The 23,871-nt window shown below is 32.1% G+C and overlaps 1 protein-coding gene across 1 annotated transcript; it reads right to left on the reverse strand.

Moving 5' to 3' along the window:
- Window positions 1–118: 118 nt before the first annotated feature.
- Window positions 119–18,872, reverse strand: LOC137929055 (uncharacterized). Its single transcript, XM_068772115.1, has 4 exons — window positions 18,595–18,872; window positions 1,379–4,424; window positions 1,213–1,298; window positions 119–563 (listed from the first exon to the last, which is right to left on the reverse strand). Exons 1-3 carry the CDS (start codon window positions 18,607–18,609, stop codon window positions 1,231–1,233), a joined length of 3,129 nt encoding a protein of 1,042 aa, XP_068628216.1. The 5' UTR covers window positions 18,610–18,872; the 3' UTR covers window positions 119–563; window positions 1,213–1,230.
- Between the last annotated feature and the right edge of the window lie 4,999 nt (window positions 18,873–23,871).

Genomic DNA, 23,871 nt, shown 5'->3' on the forward strand with positions numbered 1-23,871 from the left:
GATCACTGCCTGATAAAGTTGAATTAAATAATACCAAAGGATATTTATATATAGGCAAGTATTATTAATAAATATGAGAGTTTCTTAAATAAAATAGATAGTTTTAACATAAATTTATTTACACATAAAATAATATTTGTCATGTATATTTACATTTTTAAACTTATTATCTAGTAATTAAGTCCATTGGTTAATGACGCTTTGGATACCAAATTGCAAAATTAACCGTACAAATACATATCTAAAAATATATTTTTAGAAAAATTAAGGGTGTAACGATACCCTTTTTTGGTTCCCTTCATCTAAATATAATATGCGTTCAAATAAAAGAGAACACGTAATTGTCGTGTTCTCCTTAATTTGGCCGATTAAAAAGTTTACAGTAATTATGGATAAACTGTCCATCGACTTGGCGTTTGAAGTGGTTCATGCCGCTTCCTTTTCATTTGTATTGTTCTACGCACCATTAGTATTGTTTTTAACTCATTCACTGTGATTTTTGTGCCACAGCTTCCATAACTGTAAAAATTATTGCTCGTTCATCATCTGAATAGCGTTTTATCCTGAAAAAAAATATGAGTAAATTCTTTATTACAATAATAAAAACTATAAACATATGTTCATAGACATTCTATCATAAAAAATAATTTATTCCCATTTTTATTTTTAAGTTATTACATCGAATTTCCAATAAATGTAATGGCGATGTATAAAAGAAATACTATTACTTCTTTATCACATAAAACTATCATATATTATTTAAGCATTTAAAAGATACTAGTACAAATGAAATAATAAGGTAATTCTATACATTTTGGTATATAAACATATTATACAAAAAGAATTTGTGAGCTAGATATTACCTGGATAACCATGAAAATTACGCAGAAACAAAGATTTATTTTCTTTTAATACAATGGAAGTATATGAATTTGTAACACACAAACATAATTTTTTTTTTAATTGTTGTTAAAAACAATATCTAAAAGTGAAGTGTAAAATATATTATAAGGATTTTAAAATCACATCGCGAATGCTAATAATTTTAGTTAAACAGTTATCTATATATATCTATACAGGAAAACAAAATGTAAATTACCAAATAAAAAGCATTTATGATATATTTAAATAGAGTATTATTGAAATTTTACGTTTAAACCTATTATTATTGCATGCAGTGAAATGGTCAATGTTAACTCAATAAAACCTCACCCATGGTATGTATATAATTTATGCACTATCATCACCTTCTGAAGAATGCATGCTTTCGCTTTGATAAAGACTACGTAAATTGTTTACTGAAAGAAGAAATTAAATAAGTTAGTTATAACGAAGAATAGGATTGTAGGAACATCGATTCAAGACTCAAAATACTTACTACTTTGATGCCAACCTCTAGAAAAACCATAGGAAGAATCAGACTTAATAGAATCCAACGACATTGGACCAGAAGCTGTGAAACCAAAAGGTGGACGATTGGAAAATCTAGGCGACTTAAATAGAAAATCATCCGTAATTATTTTATCATCGCCAACTTTTTTGGATTCAAGCCTGTCTGATTCTTGATTAGTTTCTTTTGTGGTATCAGATTTGTCTCTCCAGGGCTTTGATGTTACAACATAAACTTTTTCTTTCGTAAGGGGAGATATTGATGTCTGTATCGAACCCCATGGTGCAGGCGTCGCAGTTGTACCCCGAAAAGATGACGCTGCTGTATATATTCGTAACTTTTGTACGTCGTCCGAGTCTGTTTCCCCTTTTTCTGATAAAAATTTATTTTTCGTTTTATCTATTACATTATACTCTTTTGTTAACTTGGAAAACGTACTGTTCCTAGTTTCTGTTATTGAATGCTGCACACTACTAGATCCTTCGTGGTCATAATCGTCGTAATTATAATCGATTGTTGTGTGGTCCTGGAGATCATTAGGATTCACTGTCGTAAAATACTCGTCAGGTATTTGTTTAGCATACTTTTCATTTGATCGAGTTCTGTCTGGTGTGGCATAGTGATTAGAATATTCTTGTTCTGTCCAGTCATCAATAGTATGCTGTAATTTAATTATATCGAACGGCGGTTCTTTAACGTCGTAGAAATCATTCGATGCTGTCGGTATATTCTTTAATTCTGAATCATAATATTCTGTAACTGTTGATGATTGTTCTATTGTTGTATTTGGAACTGTCGACGTTTCTGTGACAGTATTTTGAATAGCAGCTTCCGTAAATGAAGGAACTTTTCTTCCCAAAAAATCGTCATCAGTTGAAGAATGTTGATGTGTTTGTGTGATTGGACTTAGTTCTTTGTTGTTATTTCTTTGTCCTTGTTCTGTTATGTAAGGTACAATTATTTGCACGATCTTTGCTTTGTTTTGCCGGCCATCTTGCGAAGACAATAAATCTCTATGGTTAGTGTTAATGTCATCATCACTGCTAGTTGTATATTGTGTGGGTGCAGGTGTTGTCGAAACATCGTCGTATATTTCATACTCATTCTGGCTTGTAGACGTAGTAAGAGGCGTTGACACTGGGTGTAAAAAGTTCTCGAAATTTTTGTGTGGTGCACTCGGTTTTAGATACAACAGCGGTGAATCAATGCTTTGAAGATTGCTTTCTGTTCGATACCTATCTACGTCCACGTCTTTAATTCCTCTCAAATCAGCGAATTCGGGCTTGTGGTTTGTTGGTACATAAGAGTCTTGTCGCATATCAGTTGGAAAATTATTATCAAAGAGAGTATTACCAACTTCAGCACCAGTAGTTTCAAAACTAAAGTCATTATTTACCTTAGCTGATGATATATGATCTTCTGAAGCTTGTGGAGATATATCCCGAGCTTCATCTATTACGTAACTATTTGGGATAGTTCTATACGCTTTATTTTGATCAGAGCTTTTTGTGGCATCAATATCTATCACTGGAGACTCAATTATGGTGGTCGGATATTCAATAGAATGAACAAATTCTGTAATTGGTACACTTTGAGTTACAATGACGCTATTGGGTGATTTCTTTAAGTAATTTAGTCCATTCAATATGGCGGACGGTAAAGTTGTAGATATGATGGGCCGAAAAGGACGGGCATTAAAAATAGGTGGCAACGGGGAAACGCTTAAATTGGGCAAAGCTACTGGTTGTAAAGTGTGAATATTTCTACCTTTGTTAAGGGTAAAAGGAGCAGGATTTGCCAGTGCTACGGAGATATTAGGTTCAAAAGATTTCAAGATATTATCAGGCGCCACTCGGGTTTTTATTTTACTTGATTCAGCTCCCATTGATGTAAATGAATAGGAAACATCTAACCCATTAGAGTTACTTATATCTTCACCATAAGAGTTCTTAAATCCTGTTGAATATGAAACTTTTGGTAGCTCTTGATTATCTGGTGGTGATATGGCCTTTAATATTTCAAAATCATTTTCTATTGGCGACTGATTTTGCTGTAAGTTTGGAAAGTAAGTGTGATGTTTTACGGGTGAAATCGTTGTAGCTTGGGAAACAGCTTCAAGAGAATGTACTGGTGTGATATATGATGTTGGTTTGTATGTTGAAGAAAACACTTCAGACGGTGGCACATGTCCTGACAAGCTTAATGTCGACTGTTGCACTGAAAGTTGTGGGAAACCATATGAAGGACTTGGTAAAGAATATACTGAGCTTGAAGGATTTTGAGAGGCAAATGATATTTGCTGTCTGACACTAGGAGTCCCATAAGTTACACTGGGATTTCCAAATGCACTGCCACTAAATTTTGATTGATCTTGAACGCTTTGATGAATATTAGGTGTTGTAAATGATACATGGTTTGGTTTCTGATTGTGAGATGGAATGTTAAATGGTTGCGGACGATATTGAGCTACATTCTGAGCTAATGCTGTTGGACTTGGGGGACCGTAAGTCGGACTATGACTCTGTCGAATACTTTTATCACCTAAATTGTATTTTATCACTGGGATCCATGGCACTTGATTACAAGGATTGCAATCTTTTTTTATTGACTCAATATTTAAATTATGTGCGCTTGCAGCACTTTGTTGTGAGGGGAAAATCCATCCTGAAATTTTTTGGAAAAATGTAGGGGACGGAGTTGTCGTAAAGGGTTGAGGAGGAGGTACAAAATTAAAGTTATATTGCTTGTAGAAAGGAGCAGGAAATTTAAAATCTGAAGGTGGTGGGACGGAGGGTGCAGCAGGTGAAGAAGTAGCCTGATAGTGATATCCTAGATCTTTAATTTGCCGCTGTGCTTTGCCTCCATAAAATGGCACTGGGGCTATAGGTAGAGAAGGAGGTGGAGGTTTTAAGAGATCTCCAAACTGTGAAGGGCTATTTCCGTTAACATAGCCATTTCCGTTAATGTAGCTATATCTTGATATCGGTTCACTATTACACCTCGCAAGAGTAACGATAATTATAATCGGGAACATCTGAAAAAAGAGACATTTTTTATTATCTTTCATTGATTTATTCGATTGTTTTATAAAAACTAATCATTTTACGCCATATTTTCGAAAATATTACAAAAAAGGTTTTTAAACTTTTAATAAAAATAATGCATACATAATTTTTATTTAGTATTTGTTAAGATACAATGTGACTAACGATAGATGTAAATGCTTGAAAAGGGTGAATATTCTGTCATACATACCCATTTCCTATCAATTAATGTTGAGCACACTTCATGTTAAAATCAATGGTTGTGTTATCTTTAATAAATATAAATATAATTAATAACTAACTACGTAGTAAATAAGTTATTAAAATTAATAATTGTTTACTATCTGTCCCTGCCAGCTTTTTTACTGCCAGAAGTTATTACCCTATCGCATTCAAAAAGGAAAATGAAGCTAATGTAACATATCTCAGATTTATCCCTTTATACTGGGTAATTGGAAATAGTTGTAAAAATGATAAGACTTTTTGCTTACGAATGAGCTGTGTATTCACCCCTTTAAAGCATTCATGCATATGCTATCTCCGATGGATCTTATGTGCGGAATTTTGCTCTCGCTTATTTGAATTAATAATTAATTGTATAAAAAAGGATTATATGCCACGTGCTTTAGTAATTAGAAAATACTGTGAAACATTCAAGGTGATGTATTCTGTCTATTGTACTTTTTTCCCACAGAATTCTATTCTTTGTTCTTTTCTCTTTTCTCATAACAAGAGTTCAAAGCAATCGGAAGAGTGAGTGGTTTTCGATGATTTATTTTAAATCAGTATGTACAAATATTTTTTTATAAAACAGAGTGATAATCAACTTTAATTTGAAGAAAGACTCTTCATTATCAAACATCTCTCTCTTGGAATCATTTGCTCGGATATTGATTGGTTTAAGATGCAATGACTAAACTAAACATTTTGATGAGTTTGTTTGTTTTCGTCACACCCACAAATTAGATCTTTGTGAATGTTCACAAAATGAGTATATATTTCACTATTATTAATATAATGTAAAATTATTACTATAACTAAATATTTATAATGGTATATAAACAGCATTGCGCTAAAAACCTACTTGTTTTTATTAATCTTTATTGTAAAAATATTTAAACTCGCATTGCGTAAGAGATGTATTAAAATTCTTCAAATAGATCAATTACGTGGCCGTTGATGCAACATTCTTGGCAGAAGAAGAAAAATAAATAACTGTCTTTGTAAATAAAATCACGAACAACCTACAATCAAATCAATGCGATTCTCGTATAGAGTTCGAATTTCGAAATTGTAGTACCGTACGCCTTCGCATACGCAAGCGTTTGGACGTGTTCACATGAAGACGTGATGAAAAGTGAAAATCGATTATTTGGCTACTCTGAACATCGGTCACGTTCCTTTGAAGGATAACTGAAATGCAAAATGAAGTGAGTGTTTTGTTGTTGCGTAAGGTTTAGGGAATATGTAATCATCAACATCGTTATTTAATAATGAGTTATTTAAAATGTATTTTTCACAGATAAAACTACTATAATAAGAGAAAATTTATCAAGTTATCTTCAACAGATTTCACAGAGAATTTGCTTTTCCTGCTAATAATAGGAGCGCTTTTACCACCGCATATAAATTTATTCTAGGTGGTAATTTTTCACCTTAGTTATATAAATATCACACATAGGTTACATTTATTTCCCAAGAAACCATAATTAAATATTCTTGTAAGTACTTTCTTTTTTTATTACAAAATTTAAAACTACGAAAATTATTTCTTACACGTGTCACTTAGTAAGTCTTCTGTCAGACAAATACATGGCAACATTGTTGATAGATCCACATCATATCCAAGAAGCACTAACCTTAGAGCAAGACATATCAAAATATATCAACATTTTGACCGCTATTAAGGATGCAATCACTTTAATGACCCCGGGTTTGCATTTTTTTTAAAAATAGAAAAAAATAGCGTGTGTTGATTAACATCTTAAGCGCCATTTGCATCTTTTTATCACACAGCGTCTGGAACACTGTGTATTCTAAAGTAAACACATCTTCTACTTAGTAAACACGCCGTGTAGGAACACGTTTTCTACACATCTATTACACAAAAATTAAATATTTTATTTCTAAAGACTAAATAGTAAAAAAATAATTATAAACAATTGAATTTGAAACAAAAAATTAGTGAATTGATTGATTAGTGAAATGAAACATTGAAACAACTTTTACAAGAGGTCACTTCCAAATAGAACATTTTGTTACAACTTGGGAAGCTTTTCGTTGTTTTCCGTCAGTTGTTTTTCCTGGTCGACCGTTTTTCTTATGGCCTGGGAGGTATGAATTTCTAATGAACTATTTCTCAGGCCACGTGTATCTAAATGTTACACGGACAAAAATCCAAGAAAAAAGGGGTGTAAAAAACAATATATGATTATTATTTTGTTTTAAACATTTCCGAACAAAAAAAAATATTTTTTATTGAAAACCATCACTTGGGTCTGGCGCTGTGAGTGTTAAACACAGATGGAGAAAATACTATTGGGGCCATATGGCTCGGTAAGTATTTTGAGGACAGCGCCAGGAAAATAAATATTTGATTTGATTAACGAATAAATTGAATTTGAAGCGGTTGAGCACACATAAACAAAGCGATGAACGTTTACGTTCTGGTTTTACGTTTACATTGTTTCGAAAAAGTAATTGATCGCAAAAAATTGTTTATAAACAATTTATAAACAAAACGTATTTGTTAACACTCTTATATCTGCGATACAGGCCAGCGAGACTAACGTAAAGATTAAAAGAATAAGTTTTTAACAAACTAAATTAATAGAAATAAAAACTTACAAGTCGCCAAAAATAGATTCAAATACCTAAAAATAAGCATATCAATTTCTAAAAATAAAACTTGGCATGTGAAGTATTGGATGACTAATAAAACAGTTTACTAAAAACTAAATCTTAAATCTGAATAATTTAGTTAAATATTGGAAAATTTTAAGTAAACGTTAGTAGCTGAATGTAGTTTATGTTAAACGCCGGTCGCACGAACAAAGGTCATTGCGAAGTGAAAGTACTTTCAGATTCAATCGCGTAATATATTCCATAGTACGTTTATCCTCGACAACATTTTGTATTGCATGGCAGACGTCCACATAACTATTTACGTAATTTTAAGAATCTATAATAAATACAAAAAAAAATCCGTATTGAAATGGATATTTTATTTACCGTATATATACGGTTGTATTACTATTATTATAAGTAATAAATTTAAGTCTTTTATCAAACTAAATATTAAAAAATTTTATAAGTAAAAATAAAGCTCGGAAATAAGTTTCTCTACTAATGTATTAAGGATATTGTGGAGAGAACTACAAAATAACACTATTTGAATTTGTTGAGGCTTTTTCCCAAACCAGGGCGCGCTTTATGTTGAAGAATCTTATTACAGAGAAATTCGGTGTTTTTTTTTATCGAAGTAAGACAAAACAGACTAAGGTCAATTCTAAAAAATAGATAATAATATGATTAAACTAATTAATAAAATAATAATATACGTTTAATACGCATTTTTATACAAAAATAATAATTTCGATATATCTACACTTTAACACCAATGTCGTCTAACAATAACTTCATCAGGCAAGCAATCATTAAGTTTTTAACTTTAAAAGTGATTTGCCCTCTTACGAATGAGCAACAAATGAGATAGTCCTACTTACTAGTAGTAGTATTAGTAGTTACTATATTTAGAAAGATACTACAAGTACTAATTTGTATATATAGTTAGTATGTATATTTGTATCTATATATCTTTCACATATAAGTCAAATATATTTTAAAAATAGTTAGATTTTTTTCATTGGTCATTAAAATACAAATAAAATTAATTAAATCAACCTATTCAATAAAATGGCTCTTAGATATTGACCAGACTATGTCTAGACACATCCCCATTTATCTGAGAAGCATCACAGACTACAAAGAAATCACATCATAAGCTTCGACTTGCATTTAAAAGGGTATTCACGTCGGTCGTGTTTTCTTTACAAGATCGGATCAAAAAGCGAATATACAGAATATATATAGTCATACTCCTGCGAATTGACAAGTTAAAGTTGCAGTGAGCAGTCCATATAGCGCATAAAACAGATAACCCTGAAACCTTAAGGTTCTGGAGAGAAGACTACGGACCGGGAAAGCAACGTTTTTTGTCCACCTTGTGGGAACGCTGAATCCAGGCCGATTCTTACTGATCCTGTCAGATATTTCGGAGGGAGAATCTATGCCAGCGGCGGAGTTCTTAAATATTAAAAAATAATTATGACGAGAACGTTTCATTAATAATTAATTTTAGTGTAATTTTATTTTTCAACAGTTTTTCAATTTCAGCAGCCATTAAATATTCCTGGAGATGTACTATCGACTATGGATTTCCAAAATCCAAAATCCTGTACAATTAAGTATTTCAGAAAAAGTACATTTCTTCTTTTACATACAAGCGTGACATAAACCCCTTTAGGTAATTCCTTTGTTATAAAGTTGTTAATAGACAGTACCATGCCTTCGATTACTAGTGGCATTCTGTGCCATCTGAACATCTTCAGAGTCAAAGCTACAGGAACTCGCATACTACCGCAGTTTCAATGACGGCAGTTTAGTGCCACAACATCTTAGGTTAGAGCCGCAGCCGCTCACCCGTTATCGTAAAGGTGCGAACAAAATCAAGCGGCCAGGAAATACGTACGTATGGCAGATCGCCCTGAACCATCTTTCTAGGTGATATAACGATAATTATCCAAAACAAAAATAATCTTTATCGCAACCACACTAGGCCACGCCTCAGTGATGAACCGACTAGGTTATGTCAAAATATAAAAAAGTATTGCTGGAATTTCTTTTGCCACAATTTCCCAAATGCTAACGCTTTACAAAGTAAAAGTATATAGTAGCTCGATAACAACAATCGATTAAGTCAAATTTTCGGGGACTGTCCAATCCTATGCCGATGGATCTATGGTCCTTTTAAAAAGCTTTCTTTCAATGGAGATAAGAGCTCGTCGTCCTCTGAGTTTGAAAAAAAAAATAGAAACGACACGAGTCGAGACTTTCGATGGTACTATAAAGCTTAGTCACTAAAACGACGTATATATTACAATTTTACAGGTTGGTAGAATTAAATACAGAACACATGGCATAACAAAATATTTCATATCAAAGTTAGGCCATTATTGTATGTAATTTATAGAACTTTTATCGATTTTGCCGATAACAAAATTAAAAAAATATATAAAAATTAATATTTGCATTTAGTAATAGTACAACAACACTTACATAGAAATTACAGGATGAAATAAAATTATTTACTCTTTGTAGTCGCAATAGTTTTGAAAATATGCGATAAATATTTCTTTAAATCATTTGACATTAATATATAGTACACCCAGTACATAAACCACTCATGCTTACTTAACATTAAAATACTTCAATGAAGTTAACCATTTCAACATTACTATGTATCCGAACTCAGTACAAACGTACCAAATACATTCGTGTGGTATCCGATACTCTTACTTTTGAGAAAACAATACAAAACTGTCACGTCACGACCGCTCGTTAGCAAAGCGCTTATTTGAAAAAACAAATAGCAAATGTGACAGCTGTATGATAGGCTATTTGTAAAAGGAATGCAGGCTAGAATTAACAATGCAAGATCTCTATAACGCGCAGCGACGACAAATGGGGTGAGAAGTGGTGGAGAAAGCATCGCTCGACATCGTGACCGACAATGTTTAAAGATTGTGATGCACACGATGTACTGATTAAACTGTAATAAACAGTTTTGACGAGAATGACATTGTTAGTGTGTAGCGAGATTTTTATTGTTATATAAAAAATTTTCATTTTATTTCAAATTTAGAATTATAAATCTGTGTTCACTTGCCGACAAACCTCGACCCGCAAGAAAAATTAGTGAGTTACGACACGATACGACTATTTAAAATCTTAAGATATCGAACGGAAACTAACTCTTATATAGGAGTTTATATAACAAAACCTCGTAGCACCTCGATATTATTAATCAATTAGGTAGGACTTTCAATACTTTCTCACTGTCAGGGAAAAAATATTATTAAATATAAAAGTACGGATTTACGGGTAAAACCACTAAGGAAGAGGGTTAGACTTAGCTCAAAGAGTCTCTCAATTGCAGCTACAGTATTATTGAGGTAATAAGTATTACAATTACAATTTTTAAATGTATCCATTGAGCTAATCTTAATACATCGTAAATTATGGTAGGCGTTTTTCCATCCAAAGTCATAAGCTACTGTGCACTCATTTATAACTATTTAGTGGCATATATAGAAGCTCCAAAAATGGTCTCCTAAGCAGCCTTTCGCTAAAAGATCTGATATCAGAACATAACAGTTAATTTTTTGTTATAATATTATTATTAATGAAAAAGGTTAAAAATTACGATTTATTTATTAAAATTGGCCAAGTAAACAATTTCAATGAATCTGTTAAATACGAAATGTGTATTATTTTAAATGATATTCTCATAACAAATGTATGAAAAGCGGCGAAAGTTAAAGAAAACATTAACGTAATAAAGAAAGAGAACATTTCGTAAGTATCATTCGTATATATTTGCTGCTTTCGGGTATCCAATTGGTTTGGCAAGTGTATGTTTCCTTTTACATCTCACTCATAACATTATTTTCTTGATAACCTTTTTAGTTCCCGTATGAATTTTAGAAAACCTTTATACGATATATTCTATTACAGCAGAACCTATAATACATCACCGTCACTTTTAAATGTAGGCCTCCACATAGATTTCCAATAATACCTATCGGAAACGACCTATATTCTGTCTTCCGATGAACCTAACAAAATCGTCTGTCTACCCTGTGGGTAAGACGTCCTAATTTACGCTTGTCTGTGTAATTTTATAGACTTTCTATAAAATTACACAAATTTTATAGACAGGCATCTTTTTTGTGCGCTTCACTTACACTTCAACTTGCAAAACCGCTGAGCTATGCTGGTATTCTTCGTTAAGTTATAATTGAGGCGTCGTCACTATAAATACTTACGTACATTATGTTATATTTTGAATGCCATAATATGTTTAATTAAGAAACATGTAACAGAACTGGCTTCAAGACAAAAGAGAAGCAATAAGAATTAAAAAAAAACAGCTCAAGCTCTCATAAATATTTCTTATTTACAATAACAGAGGGCTGAAGTAAAACGCGTTTGTTAAAATATTACCTACTGGAAAGAATTAATTGAAAAAAATCCACATACATTACCAGTAATCAGATCTGATAGAAACACAGTCAATTAAAATATTTTAACATAAAATCCCACACACTTTTTCTATAATTGGAAGATTGTAACATTAGATGAAATAAATAAAAACTTACTTATCTAAACGGCAGACTCTGATATCGAATTTAAATAAATTATGATTATATAATATACAGGGTAATTGGTGTAACATTTTTTTAAATGGTAAATATATAGCCTATTTATCAGTAAAAAGCGTTAAAAATTTTAGCTTTATTTACAATCATGTATAAAGTTTCACTCTGATATATGTTTATTACACTTTTTCTACTGGAATGCGACAGGGTAATAACTTCTGGTATTATAAAGTGTGCATGAACAAATAGTAAACAATAGTTAATGTTAATATGTAGTAATCTGGAAACTAGAGACGCTTTTTCTTACAATGTTATTATGATATTTATCTTTTCTGAAACTATTTTTGGATAGAATGTACATGCCACACATTAATTGTCAATCATCCTGTATAATAACAATTAAATTTAATAATTATAAGTTACACATTTTAAGTTTTTTTTAATAAAAAAAAATTATATTAACTGATTTATTCGTGAAGTATTCGTTGAATATATACCACAGATTAAAAAGAATGTTGTTATTAAAGTAAAGCACTTCTTACGACTCCGAGAAATTATTTTAAATAAAAGGAAGTGCTCAAAACACTTTCACTTAAAAATCTTTTGTAATACTATAGTCTCATTAACGAGATCAAGGTCTCTCAAGTCGCCGTCGTACATTATAATTTCATATGCGGACGGCCATTCATTTCACTGTCGCGGCCAACGAAAGCGACTCAGTCGTAATTACAACATGTTTATCGGTTATTGCCTGCCGCACAATTATAATCATTCGCGTAGTTCTAGTTATTGTTTACAACAGTCTGCTATGTTATAATAGAAATAATATTACACAAACATAACGCAATGGATATTATGACTTCACATATAGTACAAAGACCTTTTGATCTATTATAATATATAGGTAATGTTCGAAACTGACCAGAGAAGGGTTTATTGTTAGTTAAAAATAACCTATTTCCAATTGGACAAAGGGCTTGCGATTATTATTTTTTTTTTTTTTTGGTTGATTGTGAAGTAAATCTTTATTTTATACAGGAATAATATTTTCGTAGGAACGAAACTAAATTACAGCCAAGCGGATTGGCACGCTGAAGAAAGTGTGAACCTGAAGCATGTAAGCCTCTTGCAAATAGTTCTATTGGAACATTATAAAGGAGGCTTGCTTCCGGCTATGGACGTGCTACGGCGGAAATTATTATATTGCTAGTACGTTAAATGTAATTAAAATTGAAATTAAACTTTACTGATTGAACTAACAGATTAATTTGCAAAAATACTGTTAGCCCAGGTTTTAGAATAAAAAGTCTCTAAAATTTAATGTTGGTAGAGTTTATCGCTAATATCTTCAACGAAAACGATAATAACAAAACTCTGCATTTTACAACGTGCATTTACAGCGCGTGCATTTTTGAAAGTAAATGCATTTTTTATGTGTTAATATACAAGATGGACAATGATCTTTGTTTTTTTAGATTTATCGCGTGCGTGCAATATATGTATAATATATATATATATATATATATATAATATCAATCAATATATATATTGATCGTCATTATGATTGCATTTAGTCGTATGACTTCTACTGAGGGACATTGGCCTTGCTATATGGAATATATAATAAGACTAGTTGAAAACGACGCATAGAACCCCACCGTCTCCTCTCCCGTCGTTAACGTAAGGGTCGCCTAAGAGATAAATAATAACGGTCAAGGGGAGCACATTGGGGGGGTACATTTTAATTTCAAAAATGCGCTCGTCAACCCTCAATGCTAGGTGTATACACATATATATTTATATATATGGGGATTTATCATAATAGTGTATTTTTATTTCGCTGTAATAGGAGTGGATAAAAGAGTGTTATAGAATTATTTAAAAATCTGCCATAAACTAGAAATTACATTAAGTAAGCTATATTATATTCCTCGCCACTTTTTACAAGAAATAAGTGGCTTTAAATGTTTGCTTGTTTTGACTTTGGCAAGTAACAGCCGACAAGACTGGCTTAGGTTTGGAATGGTCAAAACATGTGACGAAAGTAAGTTGTTATTTTAAACACCTTTGGTACCTTAATAAGGCCGCCATTAGTTAAATATTTGTATTGCATCTAATGATGTTAATGCCGTCAACCTGGGGGATTTTACAGAACCTCAGTAATGAGTTAACGGAGTAGAAAGGTCCGTAAATTTGTACAAAAAATTTTACTCCTGTCGTACTCCTGTTGCAAGATGAGGTTCGTACATGTGTGCGCGTTTTGGACCATTGATTCTACCACGGATAGCCCACGCTGTTCACGATTTTGAGACAGATTGATCGTGCGGTAGTCAAGTAGTGAGACTCTTTCAGCTTTTATAAAAAATTAAAGTAGAGCGTTGCGGGTTCTTAGACTATAATGTTACTACATATGACACGAGAATGATTGTCATTTGACGTCAGACTTTCTTACTTCGCGTTAACTCTCTTTACTCACCATTTCGGTCTGCTCATATATACCAAAATGTCGCACTTACACTTTCGAACAATTACATACTTGTTAAGTCATGCATATTATAGCAATATCTCCAATTACGTAGTTCACATGTAAACAATATAATGTATAATTTTTTAAATTACATTTTGAGAGATATAATGACATAGAATTAGTTGAAACGTTAAATAGTGTGATACCAGAGAAAATACGCTTTCGCGAAGCTCCGTGAACGATGTACATTGTTCACAGACAGGCGCAATTGTTTAAAACAATGAGTTGTATAGTTCAAGAGCAATCTATCGTGTGACTTTAAGAGAATCAAGTGATTTGCAAACTTTTTATTGGTTAGAATATGCTCGTATACTTTAAATTTTCTCAATTGCGCACAAAAAGTTTTTAAACATTTAACAGTAGACGAAAGAAATAACAGAAAACAGTTGATCCTGATTTGGTATTTAAACAATTTACCAGCTAATCAAGTTTTTTGTAATGTAGATAAAAAACAAAAAAGCATATTACGCGATAGTAGGTGCCCATGTAAAAAGTCACATCTGTCAATAAAGAAATCTCCGTTGCATTTGCAGCCTTGAAATATCTAGATAATCTAGTTTTCTAAGGCACTATTTTAAAATATGGCTACTATAAAAGATGTAATCAGCACAGGCTAAGAGATGTAATCAGGGACAAAAAAAAGATAGTATCCACATAGTGCACAGAACTGATGCCTCAAAGCTTCTGGAGACCACGGATGGCAAGCGTAGTGTATGACGTCCTCCTAAAAGGTAGAGGGACGATTTTGTCAAGTTCATCGGGAGATACTGAATGTAAGCCGCTCCCAAAAGGTCATTTAGAAATCTATGAAAGAGGCCCAAATCCAGTTGTGGACATCCTACGGGTGAAGTGATATGCTATTAAAATTACACCTCAAAATTATATGTCAATCTACGATTATACACTAAACTAAACTGCACGAGGAAACGAAAATACTTAGCTACTCTGAGAAAACTTTTCTTCAACACATTTAAAGAAAAAGATATCTAAAATTTGTCTCTTAACAATTCCTATCAACGAACAAAGGATGTTTTATATGACACAAGCTTTCTATATCAATGATATTGCTTGGGTTCCATTACCTCTTATGTAGTTAATAATTGTGTCTTAATATTTGTTAACATATGATATAAGTATAAACTCATAAATATTTCAATAATCTTAAAATAAGTTTATTATTAAAAAAATTAATACTTGTTTTATTACAATTAGCGATGAATGTAATCCAGTAAAAAATTAAAATCAAACTTCCTCTAATTTAAGGATATTACTGTTAGTTTCTGTATATTTTTATTGTTTAAGGTGAGTTTTATTAATATTTAAGCCTTTATCGTTCAATACATACATAATATAAAACAATACACTACACCGACAACAAAGAAATATTACTTACAATTTATCCTTAAACAAACAAATGTAATATTTAATATAAAAATTTTGTTAAAAATAACAAATGACTAACAAAAAGCATCAGTTTTCCAAAAATATTACCAAAATGTAAGCCACAATGTCTATTCAATTAATTAAATAGTAACATTTTATTGTTGTTTCAGCCGGTAGAGTTCGTTGACTAACATTTTGTAACAATTATTTACTTCCATTTGCGCCCAAGTATTTGGTTCATACCGTATACTTCTGATTTGAGATCACCTTGCAGGAAAAATTCATATAGTTAAATTGAGTACCATAGAATCTATATATATTTTATCTATTAATTCAGAAGATTAGAAAAAATCACGAATGCTTAGCTAACGCAAATTGGACATATGGACTTTGTTACAATCCGTTGGAATGTTTCATGCTTTAAGCCTAGCATGAATAGTAGTTCAGATGCAAATCTAAACAAATATAAAATCAATAAATCTCTTGAACAAACATAAAATTTCTTTGGAGACAACTTTTAATTATTATATATAGCATATTGTATATGGCTTAAAATTTATGTCAAACATAAATAGTGTTAATATTTCAGACATCTTTTAATATTTATTATTAAGTACTATTCGTTTTACTTGAAGCGTTTTAATTTTATGTATAATTTGTCATAAGAAATAACAGTTTAAATATAAGCCTCTATTTATTTTTGTCTAATCCCTTAAATGTAACAACACGATGCCATGGCATTATCTATATACTTTACACGAAACATCTAATCCGTCCAGCGAAAGTGTCTAGACAATATTTACTCTGTTACTTAAACCTTATCAACTAAAAGGGTTTTTAAAACTTCGCTTACGGGTTCCCACTTCCATTATCCTGGCGGTTATTTGGATTTTAACAAGATTTTAGTCTACCTTTGTGAACGAATGCTGAATCATTGGATATAAGGTTACCTACCCCAATGAATATAATACGTTCAATCACGACCAACTTTAAATTTTTGTCTCGTCACCACCTTCAGTTCAGCTATAGGTGGTCCACTATTAGACATAGCAACAGCAATCCAAAGCGTTTTCCCAGGAACTTAAGAAAGTTGTCTGTTCACCTTGTGGGTGGGCGTGCTACGCTGCAGTTGCGTATCCGTGGTTTCCTCTTCAGAACCTTAAAGCGCCAGCGGCAATCCGTTCTGCGCATTAAGCGACCTACGCACTACCACTACAACCACTGAAATATCTTGGTTCATTCGTTTACGGATCTCCGCGTTCCTTATTTAATTTTGCTACAATCCCGAACATAGCCCTCTCCATGGCTTGCTCAGCGAGTTCGAGTTTGCCAATGACGCCCGAAATGACACCAGGTTTTAATACCGTAAGTCATCACGTTTGTGTGGTCTAAATAAATACGCCTATTTTTAAAGGTGTTAATAATCTCTTAGTATTCCTGAGCTGAAAGGAGAGTCGTCTTCTAACAGTAGAAACACAAGAATAAGTTTAAGCATCGGCAACAAAACAGTCTCAGAAAAAGAACTTTTATAATCAAACAGTTCCGCTTTAGGCATTTAAAAAGGCCTTTATTGGATGAAAGTAAAATTAAACCTTTTATGTACAAGATTAAATCCAAGCGTTACGTAAAATCGTAAAAGCTAATGGCCACTGGGCCATCAACATTACTCAAGTACGTGGATCACGGCTCAACTGAATTGTCACGCAAAAATGTATCGAAGTATAAATTATCGACATGATAATTTACAATTTTAATAGATATCGTGTTTAACTTAATTACGATTATTCTATTAATTATGTTTATCCATTGCGCATAAAAAATGTAAGCTTAATAGGTGCCGGGAAAAGTCTTTAAGCACATAGTATGGCAAGCTATGTTTAAAATTATGAGGAGACTGCCGAAAGTACTAGACGTCAAAAATTCATCGAAGAAATAGCACTTATGTACTATGGTTAAATAAAAAAAAATATATAAAATGCGAAGGAAATTTTTGTCTAACCTGTTATTTATAATTTATAAGAAATTAATGTATAATTGTATAATAGTATATTATTATTTACATACGGAATTAAGAGAATTTCAACAATACAATAGTCGTGAGAATATCAATAAAGGCGTTCGCCTCGTCGTTAAATAACAAAAGTATTTAATATCCCAGAACACAAAATTAACATCCGAGACCCAATTGCCAGTGTGTGCAACACCTACAATCAATTTAATTTTATTGAATCTGGATAAAGAACTTTCAAGGATAGAATACTTAAACACTTTTGCCTGTACACTTATATATTAAGTATTAAATTATTTTTGATTTATAATATCACTTTATCGTAAGTATATAATGCTTACAATATCTTGATTATAATTAATTAAATATCATTTATTTAGAGCTTGTTGTTTTAATATCATTTAGAGAACCTGCTCATAATATTTTTTTATTATTTTATCAACGTTTAGATAAATTATACTTAATTATGGCCAGGACTGTATATTCCTGCAATAGGTAATGATAGTTAAATATATGAAAATGTATGTTATGTTTTGCTGATAGCCTGTTTATTTAAAATTAAAAAATATTGAGGAAATGATGTTAAGCTAAACAAGTTACCAAAAATTTTATTTTTTATTACATTATAAACTAATAAAACCTTATAAAACTTGTACAATATAACTTCAATGTAACTTTTTTTTCCTCTCAGTATTTGTACTGCACCACGAACCCAACGATACGAGCTTTTATCTAAAGATAAGCATAAAAAAACTAACACAGATGCAACATAATCTTATTAGTAGAGAGATAAAAAAACTTACCGGCAGAATTTCCATAACGATAGCTTATCTAATAGGAAGAGGCCAGTCACTAAATCTGTTTGACCATCACTCAAAAATTTCACCGGAACAATCCAATCACCTTACATGCCGGTAATCCTCAGTTTTCATGTCACAAGGCGTGTCTCTTTGATAACAGAAATTACGAACTCATTACGTGTTTTCGACACCGCGGCTGCTTGAGAATAGCGCGGTAAAGCACGACGAGGTTCCCACGTGAGAGAAATGCGTTTTAACAATAGTGGAGGCGCCCGAGTCGAAAGGTGGGCAAAAAGCGAATGGGAGCAAGCAATGAGTATGCGCAGCGTAGGGAGAGAGGCTCTACCTGCTGACCCATTTCAACCGCGACTATTGACAATGCCATAAAGAATTTTGAGCCCCTATTCGAACATCATTCCGGCACTTATAAAAACGACCTCCCACCCGCTCCGTCAATATTTATGAACGATTAGATGTGGGAGTTTTTACTGGAATTATTTTGAATTCTATCCGATAATTTTTATGAAACACTTTATAAGTTTAATAGTTGCCATGAGCAATCCCTAAATGTTAAAAAAAAAAACTTTTATATTATAACTGCATGGCACAAAGTAGTTATTTAAAGTATAAGTGCATTTTAATTTAATGACAATATTTTAAATAGTGATACTTTATAAGAGCTTATATTTTGCCAACAAATTGTGCATATGATTTTGATTTTGAGTTACAATATATTTTTTTGTGTGTAAAAATAAAAAAAAAAAACAGTTTAAATGAGGAGTTTAATAAAAGAACAACCTAAACTTTTTTTAACATTCGTACGTATGCCTAATTCAATACCAGGAAATTTATACTAAACATTTTAAATGATTTAATTAAAGAAGTTTTTATACTCATAAACAATTGACATTGTGGTACACTTGTAGGTATTTATAGAGACTATTGCTTACAAAGAACGTTTAATATCTCCGTGAGTACTAAACCAAAATGACCTTACTGTGATATTAAATATTAATTTCAGTGTCATCACCATGGAGAGACCACTTTTGGTAAAATCATCGAAAGACGGTGGATGCGACCGCTACCCAGCGGTCTTGTTAGATTTTAGAGAGGAGACCTTTCTTATACACAAGTATTTTATATAGCACAGAGAAAACTATATCTATTTTATTATTACTGTATACGGTAATATGTATTATATCAAAAGGGAAATGATTATAGCATTTTATAGAAAACGCTTTTAAATAATAAAAAGGTATTAATATCTTTTTTAAAGTCTTCTATTGAAATCCTTATGACGTACAAATGTGTAAAAAGAAGTTTGTATTCGCAGTCACGTAGAGTTATTCAGTGAAATTGTTGAATTTCGTGGCCCAGCGCTGTGTTTACTAAACGGTCGGCTTTCGCAAACTGACCCCATGCGATTCACGTCTCTTCGGAAAACTTTTACCACTACACTGTTTCCTTTACATTTACGTCTAAGTTACGTCAAAACTTGATCTAGATATCTTTAAACATATAGTGACGAAACAAGCAAACCCTTTATCTCCACAAGAAATGAAAACATTCACACTCATCCCGCGATATGTTCGCTTCGATCTTGAAATACGAGGTCATCAACATTACCACATTTATAAGTTACGTAATTAGCCTAGAGCGATATTACTAACTTACTTCAAAGTTAATAGATAGCATTTACGCTTTATTTATTTATTTCCTCGATATTTCACATCATTCAGAAAAACATAAATAGAAATCAAATGAAATACAAAAGACCACAAAAGGTGATTTCCAGACAACGTCAATTAATAAGGAAAAGAAATAGGCGGTCATATCAAGACAATACATAAGCAGTTAGTAATACAATAGGTGTAATACGTCCAGTGATAAACTGAAGTAAACAAGTTGAAGTATGCTTAATGGTTGGCAGCAGCAACAAACGCAACACTTATATCCAATACAAGAAATAGCACTATAAATGTAAGCACAAAAAAGTAGAAGGGCAGATGTAATAATACGTATTCGATACTAAAAGTTCCAGTCGCTGTTTCCATGTTTTCATTTATTTAATTTTGGTTCTACAACCTCCACAATGTCTTAATCATAGGATAAATACAAATAAATCCAAAACACACGGAAGTCGTCAGCTAAACAAAAAATTATCAATATGAAAACGCGTCCGCATTATTTAAAAAAATAAACGTAAATTTTACTAATGAATTTCTGCCACACACATTTGTAGTAGCGAGTAGTGAGCAATGGTAACCTAGCGGTAAAGGAATGAGAATCGCGATCGTAGGCCGCGGATTCGATTCTCGAGATCTTAGATATTTTATACATTTTGCATTAATAATACAGGATTTTTATTGATTAAAAACTTGTTTTCTGGGGATGGGTAGCAGCGACCTCTGCGTACCATAATAACACACTGCGATCGCAAACCTGCCTGCCAAGCGTGGCAATTATGTCCCCCTATAGATATTTTTAAGGTAAACCTTGCAGTAGGCGTCTATGGGTTGAAATAACGACGGCATTTACTGAATAAAAAAATTTTGTACTGTTCCAAGCAATTTTATAGTTAACCTCGTTATAATATATCAATGAGGGTCGAAGCAATGTTACGTAAAACCACTTTTGCACTAAATGTAAATGCAAAACAGCTTTAACAAAAACGAATCACGTAAATGCTAGTTGTTATTATTCTAATTGCATAAGCTTGCAAAAACACCGTATCGACAACAAAGTGAAAAAGAACCACACTCAATCGAAAGTCGTCGAAACGTGTAAAAGCATAGGATGAATAATCCATTGAAATATTGCAATGTTTTATTTTCACGTTTGTTAGACCTTTTTACATTTGAGATCACACCAAACGTTTTACTTTAAGACCCAGAATCATGGACAGTAGTAAAGAATACAAACTACTAATTAATGTCTCTTTTCACAAGGAACACAAGATCAAGTTACTCCTCTCGACAATCTATCATTAGAAAATATTAACTTAAGTTTAACAATATTACATGAAATAAAGATAATGCTATGGAGAGATTTGTCGTCTAACGTAAATGGATCATGATAACAACTTCTTTGCAGAGAGTACAGGACTATTTTAACAAAAATACCCCGGTAAAAATGTCGCCGTCGATTATATCGAACTTTGTTGAATGCCCTCAAGAAAGCAGAGGATGGCATAGTAGGAATATGGCTTGTCACCGACTTAAAAGTTAGGACATGATTTTCTGAAATGAGACGATTGAAAAGAAGATTCATCACCATTATCATTTATCACTTCCGCTGCTGGTTAGATCTCTTTCCTAGATTTTAGATAGGACCGGTTGAAAGCAGCCTGTATTCACCACCCTACGCTGCGCTCGCCAGTCTGTTATCTCACCTCCAGGTTTATATGAAAATACTAAAAACCCAGAAGTACGATGTTCAAACTTGAGTTTTTACAATAGGTATATTTGAACCATAATAATAATTGATGAGAATTCCAATGGTTAGATTAAAAAAACGTTAATATGATGATACACAAACATAAATTTGTCGAAATCTTGATAAGGTTTTAGATATTTTATTATACTTATAAACTATACTTAGAATTTTTTGTGCTATTTATATCTTGTTTACTTTGATATATTTGTAACACAATTATCGGAAAGATAAAAAAGGGTTTTATTCTATTATATCGTCAGTCATTATATTATAATAAAAATGATGCATCTTTTTACAAACCTGTTACAAAAATCTTTAGGGTTTACAAAGCTTTTCCTACAGATAATAAATAGTACACAAATTGCTGTCTTTTAAGCCAATATTGGATCCTTTACAATACATCCATCCAAAAATTAATGACATTCGCTAGATTACATTTTATTTACTCTTGGGGCATGCACATATTACACCCTAATGTGCGCGAACCCTAATAAAATATGTAGTGTTGATAATGTTTATTTTATTCAATAGTTTACGAATGTGCATAACTCAAAACTTCTTTATTTATATTATATTTTTTTTATTTATCATGCTGTGTATACATATATAGTTAGAAATGCAACGTAGCTTTCTTCTTCATTTATAACAAAATATTCTATTCTGTATTGGCCATATCTTGTTTTACGTTGTTAGTGGAACAGATAAATAATTATTAATTATCTGATCTCTGCCTATTTTATTTTTCTGTCTGCAAAACTTATTTAATTTAAAAAACAGAATGATTTAATTCGCATAGGCATTTACCTGTAATTTGGAGTCGTCAATCATTTCGAGGATTACAAAAAAGTCTGCGTAGTAGTTCGTGCGTAAGTTAATTTAATCTGTTATACTATACACACTAGATTTCTTTACTATTTATGTGTTATAGTCCGAAAAATGAAATCCAATACGATATTTATCGAAATAATTATAATCGAAAGTTATTTCCCACCAAAGCAGATGATGTCATTGTACGGAACTGTCACTTTTAAAACAACGTTTCTTTTGATCGACAGCATTTAAACACTCGTCACAATGTGGTTAACGCTTTGTATATTAACAGCGTACAACACATTTTGTATAAAAGAATTATATTTTGATAGTTTTATTACAAATCTATTGTCACAGATGGTTTCAATATTTCTTTAAACAATTTTCTAATTCGCTTACATAAAAATTAAATACAATGGTAAATGAGGTTACCGTGTCGGTTTTTATTATTTTCATGACTTCTTTAGATAATATTTTTCGAATCTGAACTCCATTGAAATTTCGATTTGTCAAGGACCAAATATCATTTTTGACTTAAACCACAAAAGAAATCTACGATAATCAAATTCTTCAAAATATTCTACTACTTCGTTCTTCTCGGAAATATGACTTTATTCATTATTCGTCTCCTTTCTAAACCTTTCTAATTTACAATAAACTACCCCTTGGAATAAGAGTGTCAGTAAACCGTACGCCGTGTTGCGACATGGTCACTTACGGTGGACCTTATAAGGAAGCTCAAGGTTATGCAGAGAAGAATGGAGAGAGATATGCTCAAAATGACGAGATCCGATAAGGCCCTGACGTAGCTCGAAAAATTACCTGTCTGAAGAGGGAGTAGACGGGGCACATCTCTCGTGCAACCGATAACCTTTGGGGCCAACAGGTTCCCGATAGGGGAACTACAAGCTGCAACACGCAGAGTAGGTAGCCCTTTCACCTTTTCCTTAGTGACTATATTTGGGGAAGACCTATGCATTGATGTGGCCATCTATTGGCTGAAAAGAAGAGGAAACCGATAGATGTTTAAAAAGA

The sequence above is a fragment of the Battus philenor genome, unplaced genomic scaffold, assembly GCF_028537555.1.
Source record: "Battus philenor isolate CCGP_79_NKW_IND1 unplaced genomic scaffold, ilBatPhil1.0.hap1 SCAF_4, whole genome shotgun sequence".
NCBI lineage: Eukaryota > Metazoa > Arthropoda > Insecta > Lepidoptera > Papilionidae > Battus > Battus philenor.

What these genes read in the sequence shown, in the direction of transcription:
- LOC137929055 (XM_068772115.1), bottom strand. An exon ending in TAGAGGTTGGCATCAAAGTA is followed by an intron (nt 1,299 to 1,378) that starts GTAAGTATTTTG and finishes TTCTTCTTTCAG; the next exon opens with TAAACAATTTACGTAGTCTT.